The 21,843-nt window shown below is 39.0% G+C and overlaps 1 protein-coding gene and 1 long non-coding RNA gene across 4 annotated transcripts; one reads left to right on the plus strand and one right to left on the minus strand.

The window, feature by feature from the left end:
- The first annotated feature begins 11,215 nt into the window (after positions 1 to 11,215).
- On the plus strand, positions 11,216 to 19,468 carry LOC127941860 (inhibitor of apoptosis protein). Of its 3 annotated transcripts, XM_052537306.1 has the most exons (10): positions 12,989 to 13,065; positions 14,465 to 14,510; positions 15,892 to 17,448; positions 17,545 to 17,644; positions 17,727 to 17,805; positions 17,893 to 17,941; positions 18,120 to 18,362; positions 18,465 to 18,719; positions 18,960 to 19,001; positions 19,141 to 19,468. In XM_052537306.1, the coding sequence occupies exons 3-10, from the start codon at positions 16,524 to 16,526 to the stop codon at positions 19,332 to 19,334; spliced, it is 1,887 nt and encodes a 628-aa protein (XP_052393266.1). In that variant the 5' UTR covers positions 12,989 to 13,065; positions 14,465 to 14,510; positions 15,892 to 16,523; the 3' UTR covers positions 19,335 to 19,468. The 3 variants fall into 3 exon arrangements, with proteins under 3 accessions (XP_052393264.1, XP_052393265.1, XP_052393266.1); XM_052537304.1 differs by lacking the exons at positions 12,989 to 13,065; positions 14,465 to 14,510 and adding an exon at positions 11,216 to 11,523; XM_052537305.1 differs by lacking the exon at positions 14,465 to 14,510 and having other exon boundaries at positions 12,943 to 13,065.
- LOC127941869 (uncharacterized) lies at positions 19,114 to 21,530 on the minus strand. Its single transcript, XR_008149158.1, has 4 exons — positions 20,888 to 21,530; positions 20,735 to 20,807; positions 19,738 to 19,785; positions 19,114 to 19,648 (listed from the first exon to the last, which is right to left on the minus strand). It is a non-coding gene; the product is annotated as an uncharacterized LOC127941869 (long non-coding RNA).
- Positions 21,531 to 21,843: the final 313 nt, after the last annotated feature.

A 21,843-nucleotide genomic window follows, 5' to 3' on the forward strand; every position in this document is an offset into this window, starting at 1 on the left:
CAGGCCTTTCAACTACAACCAAGTAGTTTTCCCACTGAGAGCAGTAAGGTGGCCTACATCATTACTCTCCTCACCGGTAAGGCGCTCAAATGGGCCTCAGCTTTGTGGGACCAGAAATCTCCACTAACCACAAACAATCAACAGTTCATCATAGAGATGAAGAGAGTTTTCCAACATCCAGCCAGTGGAGGTGATGTCGATCGTCGCCTGCTAAATAACAGCTGTAGAAACTGGAATTTCTCCGTTCCACGGGCACTATCTCTACTGCTTGTTTGGCCAGGAGAGAGGATATTTCTGCTCGTAGCAGCGGGGCGCTCTGTTCTGACACTTCTGTCATAATCACACCGCCGAAGCGGGGTGGTCTGCGAGCGAACTGGAGCGTATAGCTGCGTTTTATCGTGTTGATCACCCAATAAGCACGCGCTGAGATGACTCAATACAGAGGGTATTAATGCATGCTGCGGCGGGGCGTGCGCGCCAGCCACTGGGGAAGCATTGACCGCTATATGAATGGCAGGTGACTCGTTCGCGGCTTCTTGCACGGGAACAAACATAGTCACCTCCTCGGGTTTCCCCGAGCTTCCGCTTTGCGAAGCGTCTCTCGGAGGAGAGGCTTCGCTTATGTAGCGGGTAATAGTAGAGGGAGGAAGAAAGCTCTTTTGCTGAGACATGTAATGCATGTTTATTGAAACAGAACACAGCGGTTTCATTCTCACAACATTTACATCTTTGACGAACTCTGGGCGGGAACACGCCCTTTTCGCCGCGGGTCCGACGAACACGTGGGCTTCCTGGGCTGCCTCTGGCGGAATGGTGGCTCTGGCTCACGACGCTCTGCCGCGCTCGGGAACGCGTGCCTGGTATTTCCCGCCTGGCGCTGTGCTGAAGAAGATCTGGACCTCGCTGCAGGGGGGACTTGAGACCGTTTCGGCAAAAGATGAGGCATCATTTTAGACTGCTTGACGGTCTCGGCGTATTTCTCCGACAGAGATTCCACCGCGACACCGAAAAGACAGATGGAGCTCACCGGTGCATCCAGGAACTGCCTCTTTTTGGCATCGCGCAATGCCGGACAGCGTCAGCCACAGATGGCGATGCAGGACCACAAGGCTGCTCATATTGCGGCCGATTCCCTGTACTACCTTTTTCGACGACATAAGAGCGAGATCCGCCGCCGTGCGCAGCTTCCTGAGCGACTCTGGGTCCGGACTTCCCTAGCATCCTCGAGGGGAGGCGGTCGCGTGTATCCTAATTTCTCTGCCCCTTCCACCGTCGTCAGCAGCTGGGTCCCCTGTGCATGGGCTCGGGCTGAGTAAGGGGAGCGCCATGACCGGGTGAGTTCCTCGTGGACCTCAGAGAAAAAAGGCGCGGGTCTCTGCGGGGCTTCAGCCTGGCGGCCCGCGCAGAGGAAAGAACCGTCCATCCATCTCTTAGACGGCAGCTCCTTGGGGGCTGTCCACTCCAATTCCATATCTGCCACCGCCTCCGTGAGGATCGCCATAAGCTCGGCATCCAGCGAGGCGGGGGCAGCTTCAGACGGGGCCTCGGACCACGCTCCCGGGTCTGAGGCATTAGTAGACATGGCGTCGTCCTCGTCATATCCAAACGAGACCATTTCCCGCGCTTCTAGTGGAGGGCGGTAACTGGCCTCAGAGTATGAGAGGGGATCTTCCACGTGAGGGTGGCGTGGGCGTTGGGCCGATGCCAGTACCTCGACAGAATCCGTCGACGGAGCTCTCTGCGGTCTCCCGGTTCGCGGCTCGACGGCGGCGGACGGGGGAGAGGCAGGAGATACAGGGCCACTGTTACGGGTAACGGCCAGCCTTGCACGAAGGATCTTGATGGGAAGCTCCTCACAGGCACGACATCCCGATCCTTCGAATTCCGCCTCTGCGTGAGCCCGACCCAGGCACAGCTCACACTGCTCGTGTGCATCCGGGAAATCAATGGGCCCACCACACATGCGGCAAAGAGACATTTTAAGAGTAAAATCACCGGAATGTGAGAGGGGATAATTTTCCACAATTTTCCGCTCTGTATGCGTGAATCCACGGCGAAACCAGACTCAAGTGAAGAAAAAAGATTCTGAGGGTTTTGGCGCCCACCGTCACCTATATTGATGGCTGTCAGCCAATCAGGTGAGGGCGAGGGCGCCATTGGCTATTTGCAAGCAAAAGAGTTATTCAATCAGACTTCATAATTTCGAGGAAATGGATTTCCCCATACGTAATGTCGAGAGACCGACTCGATAAGGGAACGTATTATCTGACCCGCACTCCGGAACAGAAGAGGGCGGTAATGCACCAATAACTGGATGCCAACCGCCTTTAAACTGGAAAGAAGACGAATATGACAGCTTGCTGTGAGAGACAACGGTGAGAATCGTATTTTTTTTTTCCCGAAATAATTATTTAAATTGAAGTATAAGTCATTTTCATACAGTGGTATTGTTTTTGTAGTTAACAATTTATTAAAACTAAGGCGTAAAGTAAGCAACATATAAGCAAAATGTCTAAAGACGCTATCCACAGGTATCATTGGCTCAATCTGTCTGTGACCTACATAATATAGCATATTTGTGATTTTGCTGTAAACATGTTTTATAATGCATAACTAACAGGGGAGCTCCATTAAGTACACGACTCAATAGTGGATTTACATAAACCATATATACTTCTTGAAGACTATTGCTAAAATGTCTATTTATCATCTGACTGGATAATGTTTGATACGTATTGTAGATGAGCACATCTAACAGACGTGAAACAGGTGTCTGAGTGATATGTGTGTAGAATTCACTTTTGTCAACACTGCTATAGATAAGTGTGAGTCATGTAAACAAACAAATCTACATAAAGTAACTAAACATAAGTTATCTATTTCATTTGTCCATTTGCAATATTGATAAGAAGAGTGAGACTGTGAAGTGCAGAAGCAGAACTGTATCAGCTGTGTTCAGATGGCAGGACGATGTTGGGATCACCATCTGTAAATACATGTTTGTTAGAACAATAAGTTTGAATGAAGCTTTGTATCATGTGTTAACTTGTACATGTATGCATTTATTGTGATGCTAACTTTTATACATTATTTTAATCATTTAGACATGTTTTTTTTGTTCTCAGTAAATAAAATATCAATATTTTATCCATTCATGTAATAATTGCTTGACTGAAAATGGATGTATTCACATCGACTGCATTTATTTAACTAGTATATATTCATTTATATCGGTGTCACAAAAGAAAATACATTTGGCTTCTTTTACTAATATGTCATTTTAAGAAAAAAATATATAATTATTGGTTGGCATTTAACGTTATTATTGCATGGTAAGTGTTGGGGTGGGCAAAAGAGGCAATTCATTATGGAGTAATGTTAATTTCGAGTAGTAATACTTACATTTTTAGAGTGTCAAATCAACAGTCTTCTCCAAAGGTGAGATCTTCGAGTTCGAGCAGCTGATCGACGTACCCTTTGTGCAGATATTGCAGAGTCGCTGTGAGGTGTTAGTGCACCTGACCCACTTTTTTTATTATTATTGCCAAATTATTTCATAAAAGATCATGGTAAGAGGTTGTATCTAACAATAAACAATCATAATGCCATAAAACAGTAAATAAAGAAAAAAATGTTTTCATCATAGTATGAGATACTATACAAGAAAAACATTTTTCACGTAAAATAATTGAAAAAATATTCAAGAGATAATGATTTTGGGTTTTCAAATTATAAAAAAAATGCTTTAAGGATAACACTTGATCACATTTGATCACATTTAACACAGTTAAACATATAAACAAATAAAATCAACAGTATTTGGCTATTCTACAATCACAAAATAAAAAGGCAGCCATTTCTGCAACATGTTCTTCATTATCAAGATAATTACAAATAAATTATGTCACTTATGTCTTTTACGTTTTTGTGCTTGTTTTAACTTTGTAGGTCACATGATAGCGGATGATGATATACAATTTGCATTCATATTTCATACATATGCATTTAGGCTGTAGAGTATACACTCTTTTAACGCTCGTTAAGATAGTACTTATTGAAATTAAGTGCCTAATTAAAGGGAATGCGGTTTCGAACACATCCCGACAAAGTCTCGTTTTGACATCTCGCGTGGTTCTGTGTGATTTGAACAACTTCAAGTTACGTCTCCTACTTCAAGTTACGCCCCCGTCTTGCAGTCTGCAGACAGACCCTTCTCGCTTTTTGTCATTCAAATACTCACGATGTTCGCAGTGTTTTCCCCCACGCCAACTCCGCCCTCGCCACGCCCCCAGCTATGACTAGATGCCGACTGTGTGCAAGTATAGGTCTCTGAAGGAAAGTAATGGGTGTGTGCTCACAGTGTGTGTGTTTGTTCACTGCTCTGTGTGTGTGCATTTCAGATGGGTTAAATGCAGAGCACAAATTCTGAGTATGGGTCACCATACTTGGCTGAATGTCACTTCACTTTCACTTTCACTTTTTACAAGATCAAGGTGTTTTTACACCATTAGACCTGATTGGTTGATGTAATAGTGAAGTTAGGTTTAGGGATGGGGTTGGGTAAGGGGGATCATTTAGATTGCATGATTCAGAAACGCCCAGCAGTTTGAAAACACCCACATGGTGATAAACGCCCACTTTTGCTCTGCAGAGACCTAAGTCTCACTGTGTGCATAAGCTCATCTTAATCATAAATTTTTTCCACCTTAGTGACTGGTTCTGTGATGGCACAAGGTACAAACTGGAGTACAAACTGGAGTAAAATATGGCTAAGCTGTCTTTACTATCTCTCACATTACAATTATTATTATTTTTTATTATTATTATTTTTTTTTATTACCTGATTTTGTATGCAATCGCGCTAAGAGCGGATTAGAATTTAACTGCTGTACTTTTGTTGATAATCTAAATATGCCCTTTAATATAAGCAGGCATGCAGCACTCTGATTATTGCTCCTGGCAGAATTGAACAGCAGCCTTTTTTACTGAGCGAGTTTTTTGTTTTTTCTTTCTATATAAAGAGAATATAAACATATGCCACATTAGCTTAACTTACTATTTCTTGCTATGTTCTAAGTTCACATTTCCCCATACTGTTTGCAGTTCTCACCTTCTACAGTACTCTCTTAAGTGACCACAGGTTTTCAACGTAACTACTCATTCATTTATTCGCTCTAAGCTTTCTTTTTTTAAATTATTATTATTCTTTTTTTTTTTTTTTTTTTACTTTTTTAAGCTTATTATCCTTATGTCTTTGTCTATTATTTCCTTAAATACGAGAGGTTTAAAAAACAACATTAAACGTAAAGCCGTATTTTTGTTTTGCAAGCAGTTTAACATAGATTTTTGCTTTATACAAGAGTCCAAAAGTCTTTTTGGAGGTTGCAGTGGGGTGATGATTTGTGGATGTCCCATGGCACAAAGCGGGCTGCAGGTGTTTGTATACTGAAACACAGATTTAATGGGAAAATTTTGATCTCTGACTGTGATAAAAATGGCCATTACATTTTTTTAATACTCAAGGCTGCACAGTCTTTTTATATTCTAGTCAATGTGTATGGCTTCAACTATCAAACAGAGAATAATATCTTTTTTGACAAGTTGGAAAAGCATTTGCTGTACTGGTTATCCAAATATCCAGATTCTTTCATAATCTTTGGCGGTGACTTCAACACTGTGTTGGACAACAGTATGGATGGATGGCCCTCTAGAAGTTCAGACTCCTCTATCTCACATATAAGGCTATTTGCACAAAGATTTGATTTGGCTGATTCCTGGAGGGACTCGCATCCAGGTCAAAGAGCATATACTTGGTGCAATAAGACACAGACCAGTCACTCGCGCATCGACTATTGGCTTATTTCAAAAGATTTGAAGGAAGTTAAAACAGATATTTTTCCTACGCCACTTTCAGATCGCAAAACAATTCATTTAACTGTCCCTTTGTCTTCCCCCCTCTAAGTCGTCATATTGGAAGCTTAACAGTACTATCCTCGAGCATAAAGAAGTGATTACCGCAGTTCATGATAAAACATTATTGGAGCAAAGCTTTAGCTGAAAAGATATTCTGTAATAACTGGGAGCTTCTGAAATATGAACTTGGTAAGTTTTTTTGAAAATACTGCATTGAGGTAGCGAGGAGAAGAAGGGCTGAGGAGACAGTGGTAATAGAGAAGATTGCTTTTTTAACTTCCAAACCGATAGAGGCTCTCGACGAATCTGATAAGGCTGAACTAAATGACTGGCAGCATAGGTTGGATGAGATTTATAAGCGCAAAGCTGAAGGAGCATTTGTCCGGTCTCAGAAAAAGTGGCTTGAAGAAGGTGAGCAGAATTCGGCTTACTTTTTCAGACTAGAGAAACATCAATCCACTAATTCTATTATAAAATTGAAAATTAATGGGACAATTTCTAAAGATCAGAGCACCATTGCAAAATATTGTGCAGATTTACAGTAAACTTTACTCTTCCAAGTATTGCCCTCAAGCTGCTTTTTCCTTTTTTAATTCTGTAAATAATATCACCCAGCTGAGTGAGGCTGATAGTGAATTTTGTGACAGGGTAATTTCCCTGAATGAAGTCACAGATGCTATAAAGTATCTTAAGCTAAACAAGTCCCCCAGGACAGACGGCCTTACTGCCGAGCTTTATAAACAATTCTCTGACAGCTTAGCCCCATTTCTTTTGGAAGTCTTTAGGGAGAGCATTGATAGGGGTGCACTCCCTCCCACTTTATGTCAGGGACTAATAACCCTGATTCCGAAACCAAGAAAGGACCCTCTGCTCTTAGATAATTGGCGACCAATCTCTTTATGGAATAATGATTATAAGATACTAGCACTGATCCTTGCAAATAGAGTAAAACCTATTTTAGATACAGTCATTGATGAGAGTCAATCTGGTTTTATGCAGAATCGTCATATTTCTAACAACAAAAGATTAATTTTAGATATAATGGATTACTCAGAACTTGTGCAAGATGACAGTTTTATTATTTTTCTCGATTTCTATAAGGCTTTTGACACCCTGGAACATGATTTTATTATTACGGCTTTGAATAAATTTGGCTTTGGTCAATCCTTTTGCAATGCAGTTCAGATGTTATATTCCAATAGTAATACTTCTATAAAGCTTGATAGCGGTACTTCCCCCAGATTTTCCCTGAAGCGTGGAGTGAGGCAGGGGTGCCCCCTGTCAGTGTATCTATTTCTCCTTTCTGTACAACTCCTTAGTTCACACATCAAACTTAGTCCGTCAAAGGGCTTGGTCATTGCTAACAGAGAAATACTCATAAGCCAGCTTGCAGATGACACTGCTCTGTATAGTTACTTTGGAAAGTAGTTAGTTAGGTTACAACGTTACCATCAATTAAAAGTAATCAGTTATGATACAGCGTTACCTATTCATAAAAGTAACGCGTTAGAGTACTCATGCGTTACCAAAAATTAAAAGCAGTTCGCAGTGGCACACACATGACAGACACAGCCCCCGGCCCCTTTAAATGCACCTAACTAGTCAAACGAACCGCGCTTTGGTGGTCAAAGGCACTCGGGCACGGTTCAAACTGGCAGTGTGAGTACACCCTAACAGGAAAGACAGTCAGCAATAGGCTATTCCACATGGCGTTTTATTTATTTATTATCACAGAACATATTATTAATAAAAATTCGCACCTACCCAGCCCGGGTAGCCTAGGCTACTGTATATTATGAGCACCACAAGATAACTCCTGATTTTTCTTTAACTTTAAATAATGCAGTTATCAAAGTACAAGTATGCTTACTTGTAAACACAAGCTTAAACAGGCTTGCAGATTTAAATCCATTTAGAAATGATGAACAACCAGCCAGCCAACGATCTAACAGAAATTAACAGCTGCCTGTCAAACAAAAATGATAACAAACCGACCGAATTAAATCCTTCACTGCCACACAGGCAAATGACAAATCGCTTAATAGCCGAACTAATTATTATTAAAGTGTCACTCACAGAGTGTGCATTTTACCGTTATGTTCTTTTCTTTTTCGTTGACAAATTGAAAATAATGTGCTTACTTCCATAAACCAAACTCTGTTCGAAAAAAAAAAAAAACACACACACACACAGGGTCAGGCGCAGGGCACAGACGTATCACAGCCATTGACTTTACGATCACAGAGCTTCGGCTCCGCTGATACATCCGCAGGTGGCACAGTAGACCTAGTCTGACAAAAAGCAGGCTGCAGTCGGGATTTTCCTTTCCTTAAAATAACGGATTACTTTTTTAAAAAAATAACGAAGTTACTGATTACTTCCGCACGAAACTAACGCGTTAAGTTACACATTTCAGGAAAAAAGTAATTAGAGTACTCTAACGCGTTACTTTGTAACGCGTTACCCACAACACTGTTTATCAGGGATGTATCTCAAGTATCGGCGGCAGTCGACACTATCCAATCCTTTTCTAAAGCCTCCGGACTCTCCCTTAATCTAAATAAATGTGAACTTTTGCCTGTTAACGCCTGCTTGGCGGCCTCAATCCATGGAATCCCTGTAAAAAATTCTGTTACATACCTTGGTATTCACATCACAAAAAATGACCAATCAAGAAGCGCTATAAACTTCACTTCCATTATAGAAAATACCCCAAAAATCCTTAATCACTGGCTCCAGAGAGACTTGTCTTTGAAGGGCAGAGTTCTGCTTTCAAAGGCTGAAGGAATCTCTCGTCTAACCTATGCTGCTCAATCTTTACATGTTGATAACACTACTTGTAAATCAATTGACAAAATCTTACAAAAATGTTTATGGAAGAATAAAACCCACTACCTATGAAAATCTGTCACTTTAAGCCTCTGTGACAAAGGTGGTCTGAATTTCATTGATTTCGGTGCACTTAATGACACCTTCAAAATAAACTGGATCAAAAACTACTTGAAAAACCCCACACCCATTTGGCATTTTATTTCTCATTTCGTATTCTCAAATTTAGGTGGCCTTAACTTCCTGCTGCTATGCAATTATAGCATTTCAAAAATACCCCTGAAAGTTTCTCATTTCCATCAACAGGTTCTTTTAGCATGGTCATTGATTTACAAACATAATTTCTCTCCACAAAACTGTTTTATTTGGAATAACTGTAATATTGTTTATAAAAACAAAACATTACTTTTGGATAATTGGTTTAACAATGGAATTGTTTTGGTTAGTCAACTGTTCAAGGAAGATGGCTTATTGTACAATTACTCTGAATTTCTCAGGAGATATAATGTACCAATAACGCCTAGAGAATTTTCTGTGGTATTTGATGCTATCCCGTCTGGTCTGTGCATGTTACAGCTCTCCTCCCTTATCATTTATTCCTCCTGATGTGTGTCAGTCTTCTCTTGGTAAGGTTTGCTTTTCATCTGGTAAGCGTCTGAACTCCAAGATAAGATCTATGTTTCAGGATGCTCTAGTTTCTGTCCCACCAGCCACGTTTTATTGGTCTAATTTTGTGGCTGATATTGAGTGGAAAAAAGTTTGGACTTTACCTCAGAAGTTCTTATTAACAAATAAAATGAAAGAGATTTCGTTTAAACTGATACATAAATTCTACCCTGCAAGACATTATCTATCAAAATTCAAGTCTAATATAAATGTTAACTCTTTTTGCCAAGGGCAAACTGAAACATTTATCCACTTTTTTTTTTGGTCATGTGAATTCACTTACAAATTCTGGAGGGACTTCCAAAAGTTTATTGCTGATTTTGTATTTTCTGATTTTCACCTTTATTTTAAGAAATAGAGTTATTTCTTATGTTATTTTTGGTTTTCATCACTTTAATCACAAAGATGGTAATGCCTTTTATTTTATAAATCTGTTTTTATTTCTAGCAAAATTTCATATACACAAGAGCAAATTCACCAATAGAAAGCCTGAACTCTTTCTACTGAAGAAAGAACTTGAACAATATATGATGACTATCTCTTTCTCAAAAAACACAAATGCTCTAAGGACAATTGACATCTGTAAATCCCTAAAACTGCTTACATGAAATACTCTCATGTTTTTTTTTTTGTGTGTGTTTTTTTTTTCTTCTCTTTTTCAGTTTTGCTTTGTTCTAGCTATATGTTATGTCTGTATTTTGTTCTTAATTTGCTGTCTGTGTTTTGTAAGAATTTAATAAAGCTTTATTTTTAAAAAAAAATCTTAATCATAAACCAATAACCGCTGAGGGAGGTGGACGGGGCGACACGTGTCACTATACTCCTCGAAGTGTCGCCACGCCCCATCATCGAGACTGCACTCGCCTCTCTACTTAACACCCAACCCTAAACTTAACGTATCTATGACGTCAACCAATCAGGTATCATGGTGTAAAAACACCCTGATCTGGTAACTCCCATTACAGGATATAGATATACTTACTTTACTCTGGGCTTAATTTCAAGGTTTGGAAAGTAGAGGTGTGCGATACCGCTAGATTTGGTATCGATCCGATACCAAGTAAATACAGGGCCAGTATCGCCGATACCGATACCAATATCGATACTTTTTAATAATTAAGGTGGATGTGTCTTCAACCTAAATCTAAATTAATTTTCATGACTTTTAATTTGTTTTTGTGATTTGCATTTTGGGTTATTAATCAGTACTACAAAAGCTTTTGTTCAGAAACAACTTTTGGTTACTTCTGATTTATTTAAATAAACAAAGTTACAAAATGATTACTTCACAAATATAAAAAATGTAAAAACAAATTCTCTTTTCAAGTAGCATGTTAATAAAAAAAAAATTGCTCCTCTTTAGTGCACTTCTTTTCAGTATTTTTTTCTTAAAGTCACAAAGTTTTACTTCACAATATAAAACAAATTCTCCTTATACAAAATTCCTGAAGCCGACATCTTCCACTATGGAAAGAGGCTGCAGGTCCTTCACAATCATTTCTGATAGGCGCCTTGTAATATCCACTGCTCTTGGAGAATCAGCTATTGAAAAATAATAAAAATAATTAAGTCTGGTACACATCTAGGTGAAGTTTAAATATAGAAACTAGTATCCCTTTCACAGCTAACACAAAAAGGGTAGATCGGCCTGAAAATAAGGCCATACAACGCTCCTCTTTCTCTGCCTCTGACCGACTGCTGTTAGAAATGCGCGGCTGAGCGGTGCGCGCGCCTGACTGCTGGTGGTAGCGCTAGTGGTGAGTCACGTGACGGTACAACACAGGAGAGGGGGCGGAGAGCAGTGTCGAGCACGAGCAGCACTCTTGAGAGCTTGCTCTGCTCTGTGACAGCAGCAGCATTTTGACAAACACGGCCAGGTCGCAAAACGAGAGAAACTGAAACTTAAGTATCGATATTTTCCCGTTGGTATCGATCAATACCGATACCAACGTTGGTATCGATATTATCGATATAAGTATCGATCTGCCCACCTCTATTGGAAAGTCCCTAACTTCCAAACGACTACTCGGGTAAACTGGTGATTTTGTCTACTGACTATTGGCTAGACCAACAACTGGCAGTTTGTTGCTGATTTTTCTCTCATCGTCTTTGTCGGTAAGTAAAAGCATGAACAACGATTCAGTAATTATTCTGGTAAGGTGGCTCTGCTGGGTCAGGTTTGGTGACGTGTAGCACTCTTAGGCAAAGCAAGTTATAACGAATATTTTCACCTAAGTGTTAATTAATTATTATTTTAAAACAACAACAAAAAACGTTTTTGTAACTGATTATGATCATGGTAGATTATTTGTTATCAACTATTATCAGGGGCATTTCTAGGGTTGAGTGGACACATCCAGGGCATAGCCTTTAACAATATGTGTTTTTAAAAGTTAAATTGGATACGTGGATTTTTATTTATTTATTTATTTATTTATTTATTTTTTAAAGACAATAATAATTGAACACGCAGGCATCTATACAATAGCAACTTGAACAATGAACTTAAAAAAAAACTGACATGAGAAGACCAGGTTGCCAGACTGACCACTATTCGGTTGTTGAGTGATGACGTAAGAAGCGCTGCTTCCGGGTGCAAGCCTCAACTCGCTTCACTTTAGAATACTACCTCAGCAGCCGTTTATGAGCACTGTTTATTCATATTAATCATTTAAGCTAAAGGCTTTCAAACTTACGGTATACACTACAGTCTCCGTTCTAACAGCGTCCCAAACACAAATACTTTTTTATATATATTTTTAATATTTATATTTTCATTGTCTGGCTATCTGGTACTTCGGCATGGAGTTAAAGGTTAAGATTATAACTTTTTCGCTAGTATTCTATCACATTGTGAGTTTATATTAGCACCTTTTGTTGTTTTCTCGTGGTAACTGATAGAGCGTTTTTTTTTTTTAACTGATAGAGCGTTTGGACACGGAAGCGCTGCTACGTGACGTCAGACTTAACAAGCGAATACCAACCAGGACGAGCGCACTTGACCATGTATGAAATTAAATACGCTATGTTTTGCGCCAACTGGCAACTCGGGATGCAGCAATACAATTGGGTAAACTGGCAGTGGATGGGTTGCACAAACCAAAACAAAGACCGACATTCCAGCGGGGACACACATTTCTCAAAGGAGAATAACTTTTCAGATTAGCAACTACGTTAATAGTATGTTCTTAAATATCTGCAAACATATTATGGTATTCACCGCTAATCAGGGAACCGGCTTACTGACGAAATGCGTGTGACAATCGCTTGCGAAATATCGCCCATCCCTACTTTTATGGCATAGTATAAGCAAAGTCGAACAAAGACAAAAGCGCCCATCACTAATACCAAAGTCCTTTCAAAACTGTCTCTGCTGGTACTTCGATTTAGCTTAGATATATCTTGCGGTGAGCGTTTCTATGCAGATTTTACTCATTTAATGACAACACAACTAATATAATATTATATTATATATATATATATATTACATATATTTTCTATATATAAATATAAGCATTACGTATGTAAATATTTTAATTATTAAAATCGTAGTGGTACATGTGACGTCATTTCCGCTAAGAGCCAGCTTGTGATGAACCGAAGAAAGAAGTCAAAGGACGTTTCGTGGTATTGAACAAAATACGTTTTTATCTAACGGTGAGTTGGTGTTTTTGTAAACCTTCGTTGGCCAAAGTCAACGTTTGATTACCTTTGTAGTTTTTTAGTTCTCGTTTTTGGCATTTATAAAAGAAAAACAGGTTGTTTGGTATTAACTTACACCCAAAATGGCAGCGCGTCCCACATAGGAAAGAATGCGTTCTGCGTAGGCGGAATGACTTATATCAAGTTCCATATCAAGATTCTGATAGTTTTAATTCTAATTAGTAATTCAGATGAGGAAATAAATTCCGTTCGTGTGAATCATCATTATTATCATGTGTAAACGATTTGTAGCCAGTAAGAAGAAAAAAAAAAACACTTTTTCCTCTAGAGTTAAGCAAAAACCTTCTTGTTATTGCTCAGTCACAGTGTTTCAAAAGTTATTTAAGTGCAGAGAATTAAACTTTATAGAGGAACCTCCCATGTTCTACTTGTAATATGATGATTTGTTTTTGAAATGAGGAAATGACAATCCGGAAATTCTTGATCTTATATTTCCAGTTAAGAGTGGGCGTGGAATTTTGTGAATTTATTGTGTCAGAGTTCCGCTTACAGTTATTTTTTGCCTTACAAAACAGCTCGTTTTGCTGATTGTTATTGCAGGCTAGTCTAGTGTTTCTTACCATATTATTGTAATGTATTGTTGTAGTTATAAAGACACTAGGTTGTAGCTCAAACTATTTGACCAAGTACAATGTACATATTTGTGTACTTTTATAATTATTTTAGTTATAATTATTAAGTTTAATATAAAATGTTAAAGGGCAGGAGGTAACTTTTGTAAAAATATATTTTTTACATATTTGTTAAACCTGTCATTATGTCCTGACAGTAGAATATGAGACTGATAATCTGTGAAAAAATCAAGCTCCTCTGGCTCCTCCCAGTGGTCCTATTGCCATAGAGCATCACAGTCCCGCCCACAGCCCGAGAGCTCTGGTGCCGGAAGTAAATTTCCCATTCATTTCTCCCATTGACTTTCGGGAAAATCCGTGTCTAAAGAGTTTTAGAGCATGTGTGAGGATAACCGGCTACGGCTGAACTCATAAGCAAATAACATATCATTTCGAGTGAAAAAATTAAGAGAAAATCCAAAAAAAGTCAAAGGTACAAGACTGTGTACATATTTTAATTTCGAGCGCAGGCACTACTCATCCCATAAACCAACCACGCCTCATTGAATTCGACTGAAGCCACAACCGCGAACCATAGACAGTAAAAGAAATGGACACAGCGACCCCATTGGAACTCAATTGAGACAAATGAAGCCCAGTTTTTTAGCACTTCCGTTTCTGACGCGCAGACTCAAACGAAGCTTGATGACGTCAGCAACCTGTTTGACAGATGTAAATCTTCTAGTGGCTGTGCGTGAAAACTGCTATCGTTAATCTTGCAGAGACGGCGAGCTTGAGCGGGGAGTTCTTTGTCGTGAGTGAGCAGGAGTAAGTATTCTGATTAATTATTTTGTATAGTATTTTAAAATGTAACGCCAGTACGCCATATTAAGTTAATAGCCTGCGAGCTTCTCCACCTGTCGGTACGGTAATGCGACAGAGAGTCGAGTGGTTATGATGCAATCGTTAGCCTATTTTTACAAAAACTGTTTCTACGGGGCCATAATGTAACATATAAGGTAATGGAGCCCTTTATACATTGTCGTGTATCTTTAGAAATAAATAATGGACAAACGGAGTCTTTAAACGCCTCAGATGTAACGTTATTCGCTGTCAAAGTGACTCCAAAATAAATGGGAGTCAATGGGAATGCTAACGCAAGTGAAGTTCTGCTACAAGATGGCGGCACCCAGCCGACTTCAACTTCCGGTCGACTATCTTGCCACCTGCCGCGAACGAGCCTTTTGAGCGACTTCCAAATCAGCCGTAGCTGGTTTTAAGTCTACCATGTATGGTTACGTTTTTATGGCTTTTTTCCAAAATGTCAATGCAGAAATTGCATTGAATTTTTACTTCTGGCACCAGCTGTGGGCGGGACTGTGATGCTCTATTTGCTGAAAGTGATCTACTCCCGGTAAGAAACAACCAATCAGAGCTGCGGTCCGTAACTTTGTGTTCAAAATGTAGAAAAATGTATATAATAAGCGAGTACACCATGAATCCATTTTCTGAACCGTGTTTTTAGCTTGTCCTGAATCACGAGGGTGCACCTATAATAAGTGTTTATATTCGGACTATTTTAGATTGCTTCGGGGGCACTGCGGTGGAGTAACCCAGTACCTTTGTGATTCTTCATAGACATAAACAGAGAGAAGTAGTTACGGCTACGATGTTCTTGCGCAACACGCAAGCAGTTCTGTTTATTAACCGCTAGAGCATCAAAAGTTACCTACCGCAGCTTTAATGTTTAAATCATCCTAAAATGTATTATGAAAACATTTCCGTTTTTTTTCTACATTTTTATAGCTGATTTATCCATGCACATTATTATTTTATTAATATGCCTTCATTTCGCAAAATCTCTTCTCTGATGATGTGTGAACTGAGGGCAGGACAATAATCCCTCCCTTCCAGCAAACAGCAAAATGTGATCCATTCCATTCACAATGAACAAAAGCAAGTCCAGCCCTAATTTGTTTTTTCTTTCTTTTTTTATAATAAAGCAGGCGTTTCGTTCAAATAAATACCTCACAATAGGGAAGAATGAATGATTGCAACTTCCATTTCATTCTGACTTTAACTTAATTTTATTTTCTCCTGTTGAGTGATATACACGTTTTACTTTACCCATCTTGCCTTTTATGTTGGGAAAAACATGACATTTAATTTAGGCCTGTAAATTAAACATGTGGTTTTGTGTTATTTTCAGGTTCCTGCAACATAGGGGAAGGAATCACATACCTCCTACATCGACCGTTTATCTGTTCTAGAGTTCATTTAATTTTTTTAATAAGATCTTGTGTTCTGTCATGGAGGACTAGACACCCATCATGGGATGTCCAGCAGAGAGAAAGACTTGAATGGAAACACCCTGTGGTCACATTTTTATGTTGGATTTTACAATGATTATTTGTTAGTCCAAAGAAACCACCATTTGTCATTTAAAAATGTGTTTAGGTCAGTGTAGCTGTGGTGTATTTCTTAATGATCCAGGATGAGCTCCAAGAGCTGGAATCTCATAACATTCATCTTATACATCCAAACAAGCTGTTTGTTTGTTTGTGGATGGTTTTATGTATCACATTGTTCATGCAGTTTTAGTTCACTGCACATCACCAGTTCAGTGTAAAACAAAAACCTTCTGTGAAGCCCCTCTTGTGTAATCGAGTCATGTTGTAAGTACATGATTGATAAGGAGGACTTTTTTTTTGTTTGTTTTTTGTAAGGGGTCAGATGTTTGTGTTATCTTATTTGTCTGGCTCACACAGTTCATCTTCTGCACGCACACAGGGTATTCAAGTCTTTCTCTCTGCTGGACATCCCTTTCCCCAGTTTTGTTAAATGGAAATTATAAATAATAGTGCATTCCTCAGGAGTTTGTGTCGCAGTAGTGGTCCTGCAGATTTACAGTATGATAATTCATCTGAACTCTTTCGTATATCCACGTATGCTAAATTCCCCACCACTGCTCCAGTGACGGAGCGGAGTCTCGCTCGAGCAGGCTTTTATTACACCGGAGTGGGCGACCGTGTCCAGTGTTTCCGCTGCAATATGACAGCTGACAACTGGAAGTCTGGCGACAGCCCTGCCGAGCGCCACAAACAGCTGTCTCCCAACTGCAGCTTCATCCAGAGTTTACCTGCTACCGCAAACCTCCTGTCATCCTCCCACTCAGCCTTTTCCCCGCTTCGGAACATAGCCATCCTGCAGCTGTCCACCCCTGCATCCGCTGGAGCATTGACCACTGCGGCATCTGTTTCTGGCCAAACAGAGGAGCAGGTGGGTTACCTAAACATGGGATTCAGCAACCTGGCACCTTCCAGTCCAATTTCTTCACGTGTAGTGGAGGATATGTCTCACCAGCGACCATCGGCTTGTCATAATCCCAGTATGCGTCGGGAACAAGAGCGCCTTGACACATTTCAGAACTGGAGTCTTGCTTCAGTAACTCCAGCTGAGCTTGCCAAATCTGGTTTCTATTACCTTGGCCAGGCCGACAGGGTGGCTTGCTTCAGTTGTGGCGGCCAACTTAACAACTGGGAACCAGGAGACCGGGCTGTATCTGAGCACCTGAGGCATTACCCCAACTGCCGCTTTGTTCGAGGCGACCGTGCAGATAATGTACCGTTATCTGGTTGTGGCCTTTCCAATGTATCCAACTCGGCAATGCAACAGTGTGAAGAAAGGCTGCTTACGTTTGTCAACTGGCCCTCGAGAATACCTGTGCGACCAGACCAATTGGCTAAAGCTGGTTTTTACTATGTTGGTAAGAGTCTTGATGATATTACAAGTCATTCAAGGTATAACATTTTTTTCTTTGATCCCCATGCTTACATTTATTTCTTTCTATCTGTTTCGGTAGGTTGTAACGATGACGTTAAGTGCTTTTGTTGTGATGGTGGACTCAGATGTTGGGAATCTGGTGATGATCCATGGGTTGAACATGCTAAGTGGTTTCCAAGGTAAAAAAAAAAAAAAGTGGCATAATTTTCTATCCCATGATGACGTTATGTGAATATTACTTATGCATGCATTTTTTTCTAGATGTGAATACCTGTTGCAAGAAAAGGGCCAAGAATTTGTTCATCAGATTCAAGCAAGATTCCCAAGACTATTTGAACAGGTATGTTCAAAATACTGGTGTCATTTGTTATTCAAACAATATGATGCATGCTGATGGATATCTTAACCTAGTTTACATGTTTTACAGCTTTTAAATAATGGAGACAGCAATTCAAGAGAATTTGTCGATCCACCTGGTAAGTTTTCAAATGTGCTGCCCTACATGTGATACTATTTTCCATATCTTTTAGCATTGATTATGTACTTTAAATTTAGTCAAATTTTCATGTCAAGTTTCGTGTTCATTCATTTTAGTCAAGTTTATTCTGGCTGAAGTAGATTGAATTAGATTTTTTATTTTAAACCCATGTGTAGTAGTACACCTGGGTCCTGGAGAAGACCGTTCAGAAGATGCAGTGATGATGAACAATCCCGTGGTGAAGTCAGCGTTAGAGATGGGATTTGAGCGTAGCCTGGTGAAGCAAACAGTCCAGAGCAAAATTCTTACAAGTGGAGAGAATTACAAAACCGTTCAAGAATTGGTGTCTGATTTACTAAGTGCAGAAGATGAGAAGAGAGAGGAGGAGCAAGAGCTTCTTGCTGAGGAGATGGCCTCTGGTATTTCTACAAAATGTATTTTCTACCAGCTGTCCAATGGTTCAAGATTTGGACTTGTCTGAATATAACGCTCTGTGTTGTTTTTTTTGTTTTTTTTTACAGATGGTTTTACTTTCCTTAAGAAACATCATGCTGCCTTGACACAGCGTCTAAAAAGCGTCCAGAGTTTAATGGATCATCTTTTAGAAGAGAACGTCATCTCACAGAAAGAGTATGACACTATTCGTAACTGCACTTCAGTCAAGCAGCAGACAGGGCAGCTCATTGATTTAGTACTATCAAAAGGAAACGCTGCTGCAGAGGTTTTCCGCAACTGGATCAAGAAGAATGATGTGTACTTGCTGAGAGAACTGATGGGTATGTCATCTATGAATTAGATATGAAGTGTCTGTAAATTTTCAGTATTACATGTTGTTAGTTGGTGTCCGTGTAAAACGTCACGGCCAATAGATAGAAACACTTGAATCACTTAATAAAAATAAAAAGGTGATGCCTTTTGTAAAAATCCTAAAACGAGCAGGGACAATTCCGCAACAACCTAATCACTACATAATATTGACAACCAATTTTTATTTTTTGTTCTTACTGCAATTTCAGCCCAGACAAATGAAGCTGCATCACCGAGTCAAGATCTTTCAGGTATATTCAAACATGAGAAAAGGTTTTCTTTTGATTTTGCCCCTTTTTATCTCTAGTCATCACTCTAAGGGAATCCGTTAGATCCCAATCTGAAAAGAAGAGTTTGTTTAAAGTTATTGACTGTCCATCATTTTCACAGACTTGCCTATGGAAGAACAGTTGAGAAGACTTCAAGAAGAGCGCACATGCAAAGTGTGCATGGACAAAGAGGTCAATATTGTCTTTATCCCCTGTGGTCACCTAGTGGTATGCAAAGAGTGTGCACCTTCTTTACGCAAGTGCCCCATATGTAGAGGACTGGTCAAAGGCACTGTCCGTACTTTCCTGTCATAAAAAGAATGGTTATCCTTTGACAAGTAACAAAATAATTGATTGTATTTACAAATATTGTTTTTTATTTAAAATTCACAAACTGAATAAAAATTAAACGTGTTTCTGAAATAAATGAAAAGGTGAAACTGAAAAAATGTCTGATGCTTATCTTTTTAATGCATTGACATCCTATCTACACAAATGTTTAAATACATTGTATAGAAATATTTTCATTTCAAGATTTGCACACAAGTTCTTTGTTCTATATGGACACATCTTGAAGCTTTACACACAATTTAACAACTCTCAATCTTTTGCGTCACAATCTGTTCCACCTTTAAAAAAGATTAAAATTAGACTTGTCACCATTTTTTCATAGTCCAAGGGTAATGTAATATTTAGAAAGACAAGTCTTACTAATTACCTGCATGACATCTTCATGTGCAACTTCATAGATGAGTTCATCATGCAGCTGAAGTATAAAAAAAAGTTTATTATCATCAATTGAAGCAGGTGTCAAAATGAGCCTATTTTATATTTTTTTTTAAGTGAAGTGTTCCTTTAAGCCACCTTCATTCTCATCTATGCTGCTGAATTTCCTGAAACTGTGAGTAACCATTTCTCGGTTTTCAGTTTGAGTTTCATAGTAAACTTTCATACTCTGATTTAGATGTGAACTTTTCTTCCCATCATTTAGTGACTTTTGATACTAGTTTAGGGTCTTTTTAGATAGGAGCTGGTATTTTTGCTTCATGGACTGGGTTTTGCATCAGTGTTCACAAAATCCATCCTTCTGCTTTTCAAAACTGGACTTAACACAATGATCATTGGTCATTGCAGGTACTTGTTATATAGATATTGTGTCCTAATTTCCTGAGTGATTTTGAAGAACAATCCTACAGAGCCAGTCAGCAGATGAATCACCTGAATCAATATCCAATGGTTTTTTACTGAATTAGTACTGCTCTCTAATGGCCTCAAATGAGGATGGGAACAACTGTCAGCATTTTTATCCACCAATAACTTCTGTTCATCCACATTAGCCCCTTTCAATATTTTTTATTCGTCACATACAAAATTATATATAGCATATATAACTAGCAGTGAAATGTGAGTCAGGTCCGCTCCATGGACAGTGCAATTATTAAAGAAAACAACACAGATGAAAATATACATAAATAAAGCTATGTAAGAATGAAATAAAAGTAAACAATAAAAATATAAGAATAAAATATAAAAAATGTAAAAAATAAAAAATGTAAAAAAATAAACGACATAGACTTCAGAGTTTTTTTGTTGGCTGATTCCTTGAGTCAATGGGAATCTGGCTGGGTATAAATGATTAACTGAACAGTTATGATAAACTGAACAGTTTTGTCTACCTGATAGAGGATACAGAGATAATTTTCCAGTACAAATACCTTCATTGCCCTCTGGAGATCTGCAAAAATCCCCAGGGCTTCTGTGGGTGATATGTGGGAAAGTACCTCTCCACTGTGAGACAGAAAATTATCATATTATCAAAATGTCAACAATTACTGGAAACCACACAAAAATACTGCCAATTTGCCTACCATCTCCCTCCTTCTGTATGTGTATAAATTCATTGTCCCTCAGCCACTCTATGCAGGCGTCAAAAGCCCCTTTGCTAAGAGCTTCTGATTCAGCTTCTTCCACACGTGGCTGCCAGAAGAGCGCAAGAAGCATTAATTACATCCTCATATATCCTGTGGTGCGGTGACAGCTCATCCAACGATGATCTTCAGACCAAATAATGAAATTAAATCCTGTACATGTTCACCCAATACAGTATCATACAACATATTATAATGAGAAAGACATTCACAAATTCAGAATGGCCCTGGGCATGCTGGTAGTGACGCCCTTCACCCTCCCACTTTTAAATACATTTTTTTGTCACAATTTAAAAGTCTTAACTATCACTTTTTAACAATTTTATGTGTCCCTGCTTTTGAACAGCAGTGTACACAATATAATAATTTATAATAATTATCAATAATATAATGCATCGTAATAAGTTTTTGTCCGCAAAAGTTCTAACAGATATCCACGACCCGAGTCCCCAACCATGCTCATCGATCATAACAATTCCTGCAAATTGTGTGAAAATGTAGTTTATAAGAGTACCTGTAAGAGTAAAAAACTTAAGTGGTATGGAAATGTCATTATTTTACTAAGCAGATCCAATTTGTGTCTATTAGCTTTTCTCTTTTGTGCAAAGAGCGACATCTAGAGCTGAAATCCAACCAGCTGCTGAAGTGTTACCCATATACCCCTTCACCCTGACCCCTGCCTTCTGAAATCCATTCTGGGAGAAAATAGCATGTATTACATTAGCAAAATCTTGTCAACAAAATTCCAAGATGGACAGATATACAAAATTCAGAAATCAACAATTAAATATGTATAATGCACTATGTACTCACAGTTAAAAAAATAAAAATAATAAAAATAAATGATCGACTGAGATAAAAGACAGTTATATATTCACTCAGAAAATTGGAGCCAA

Source organism: Carassius gibelio, chromosome A21 (assembly GCF_023724105.1).
Source record: "Carassius gibelio isolate Cgi1373 ecotype wild population from Czech Republic chromosome A21, carGib1.2-hapl.c, whole genome shotgun sequence".
Taxonomy (NCBI): domain Eukaryota; kingdom Metazoa; phylum Chordata; class Actinopteri; order Cypriniformes; family Cyprinidae; genus Carassius; species Carassius gibelio.

Coding starts and splice junctions, on each gene's coding strand:
- LOC127941860 (XM_052537304.1), top strand. CDS start 16,524: ATGGAAATTATAAATAATAGTGCATTCCTCAGGAGTTTGTGTCGCAGT. Junction 17,645..17,726: donor CATGCTAAGTGGTTTCCAAG/GTAAAAAAAAAA, acceptor ATTTTTTTCTAG/ATGTGAATACCTGTTGCAAG. Junction 18,720..18,959: donor CTTGCTGAGAGAACTGATGG/GTATGTCATCTA, acceptor CTGCAATTTCAG/CCCAGACAAATGAAGCTGCA.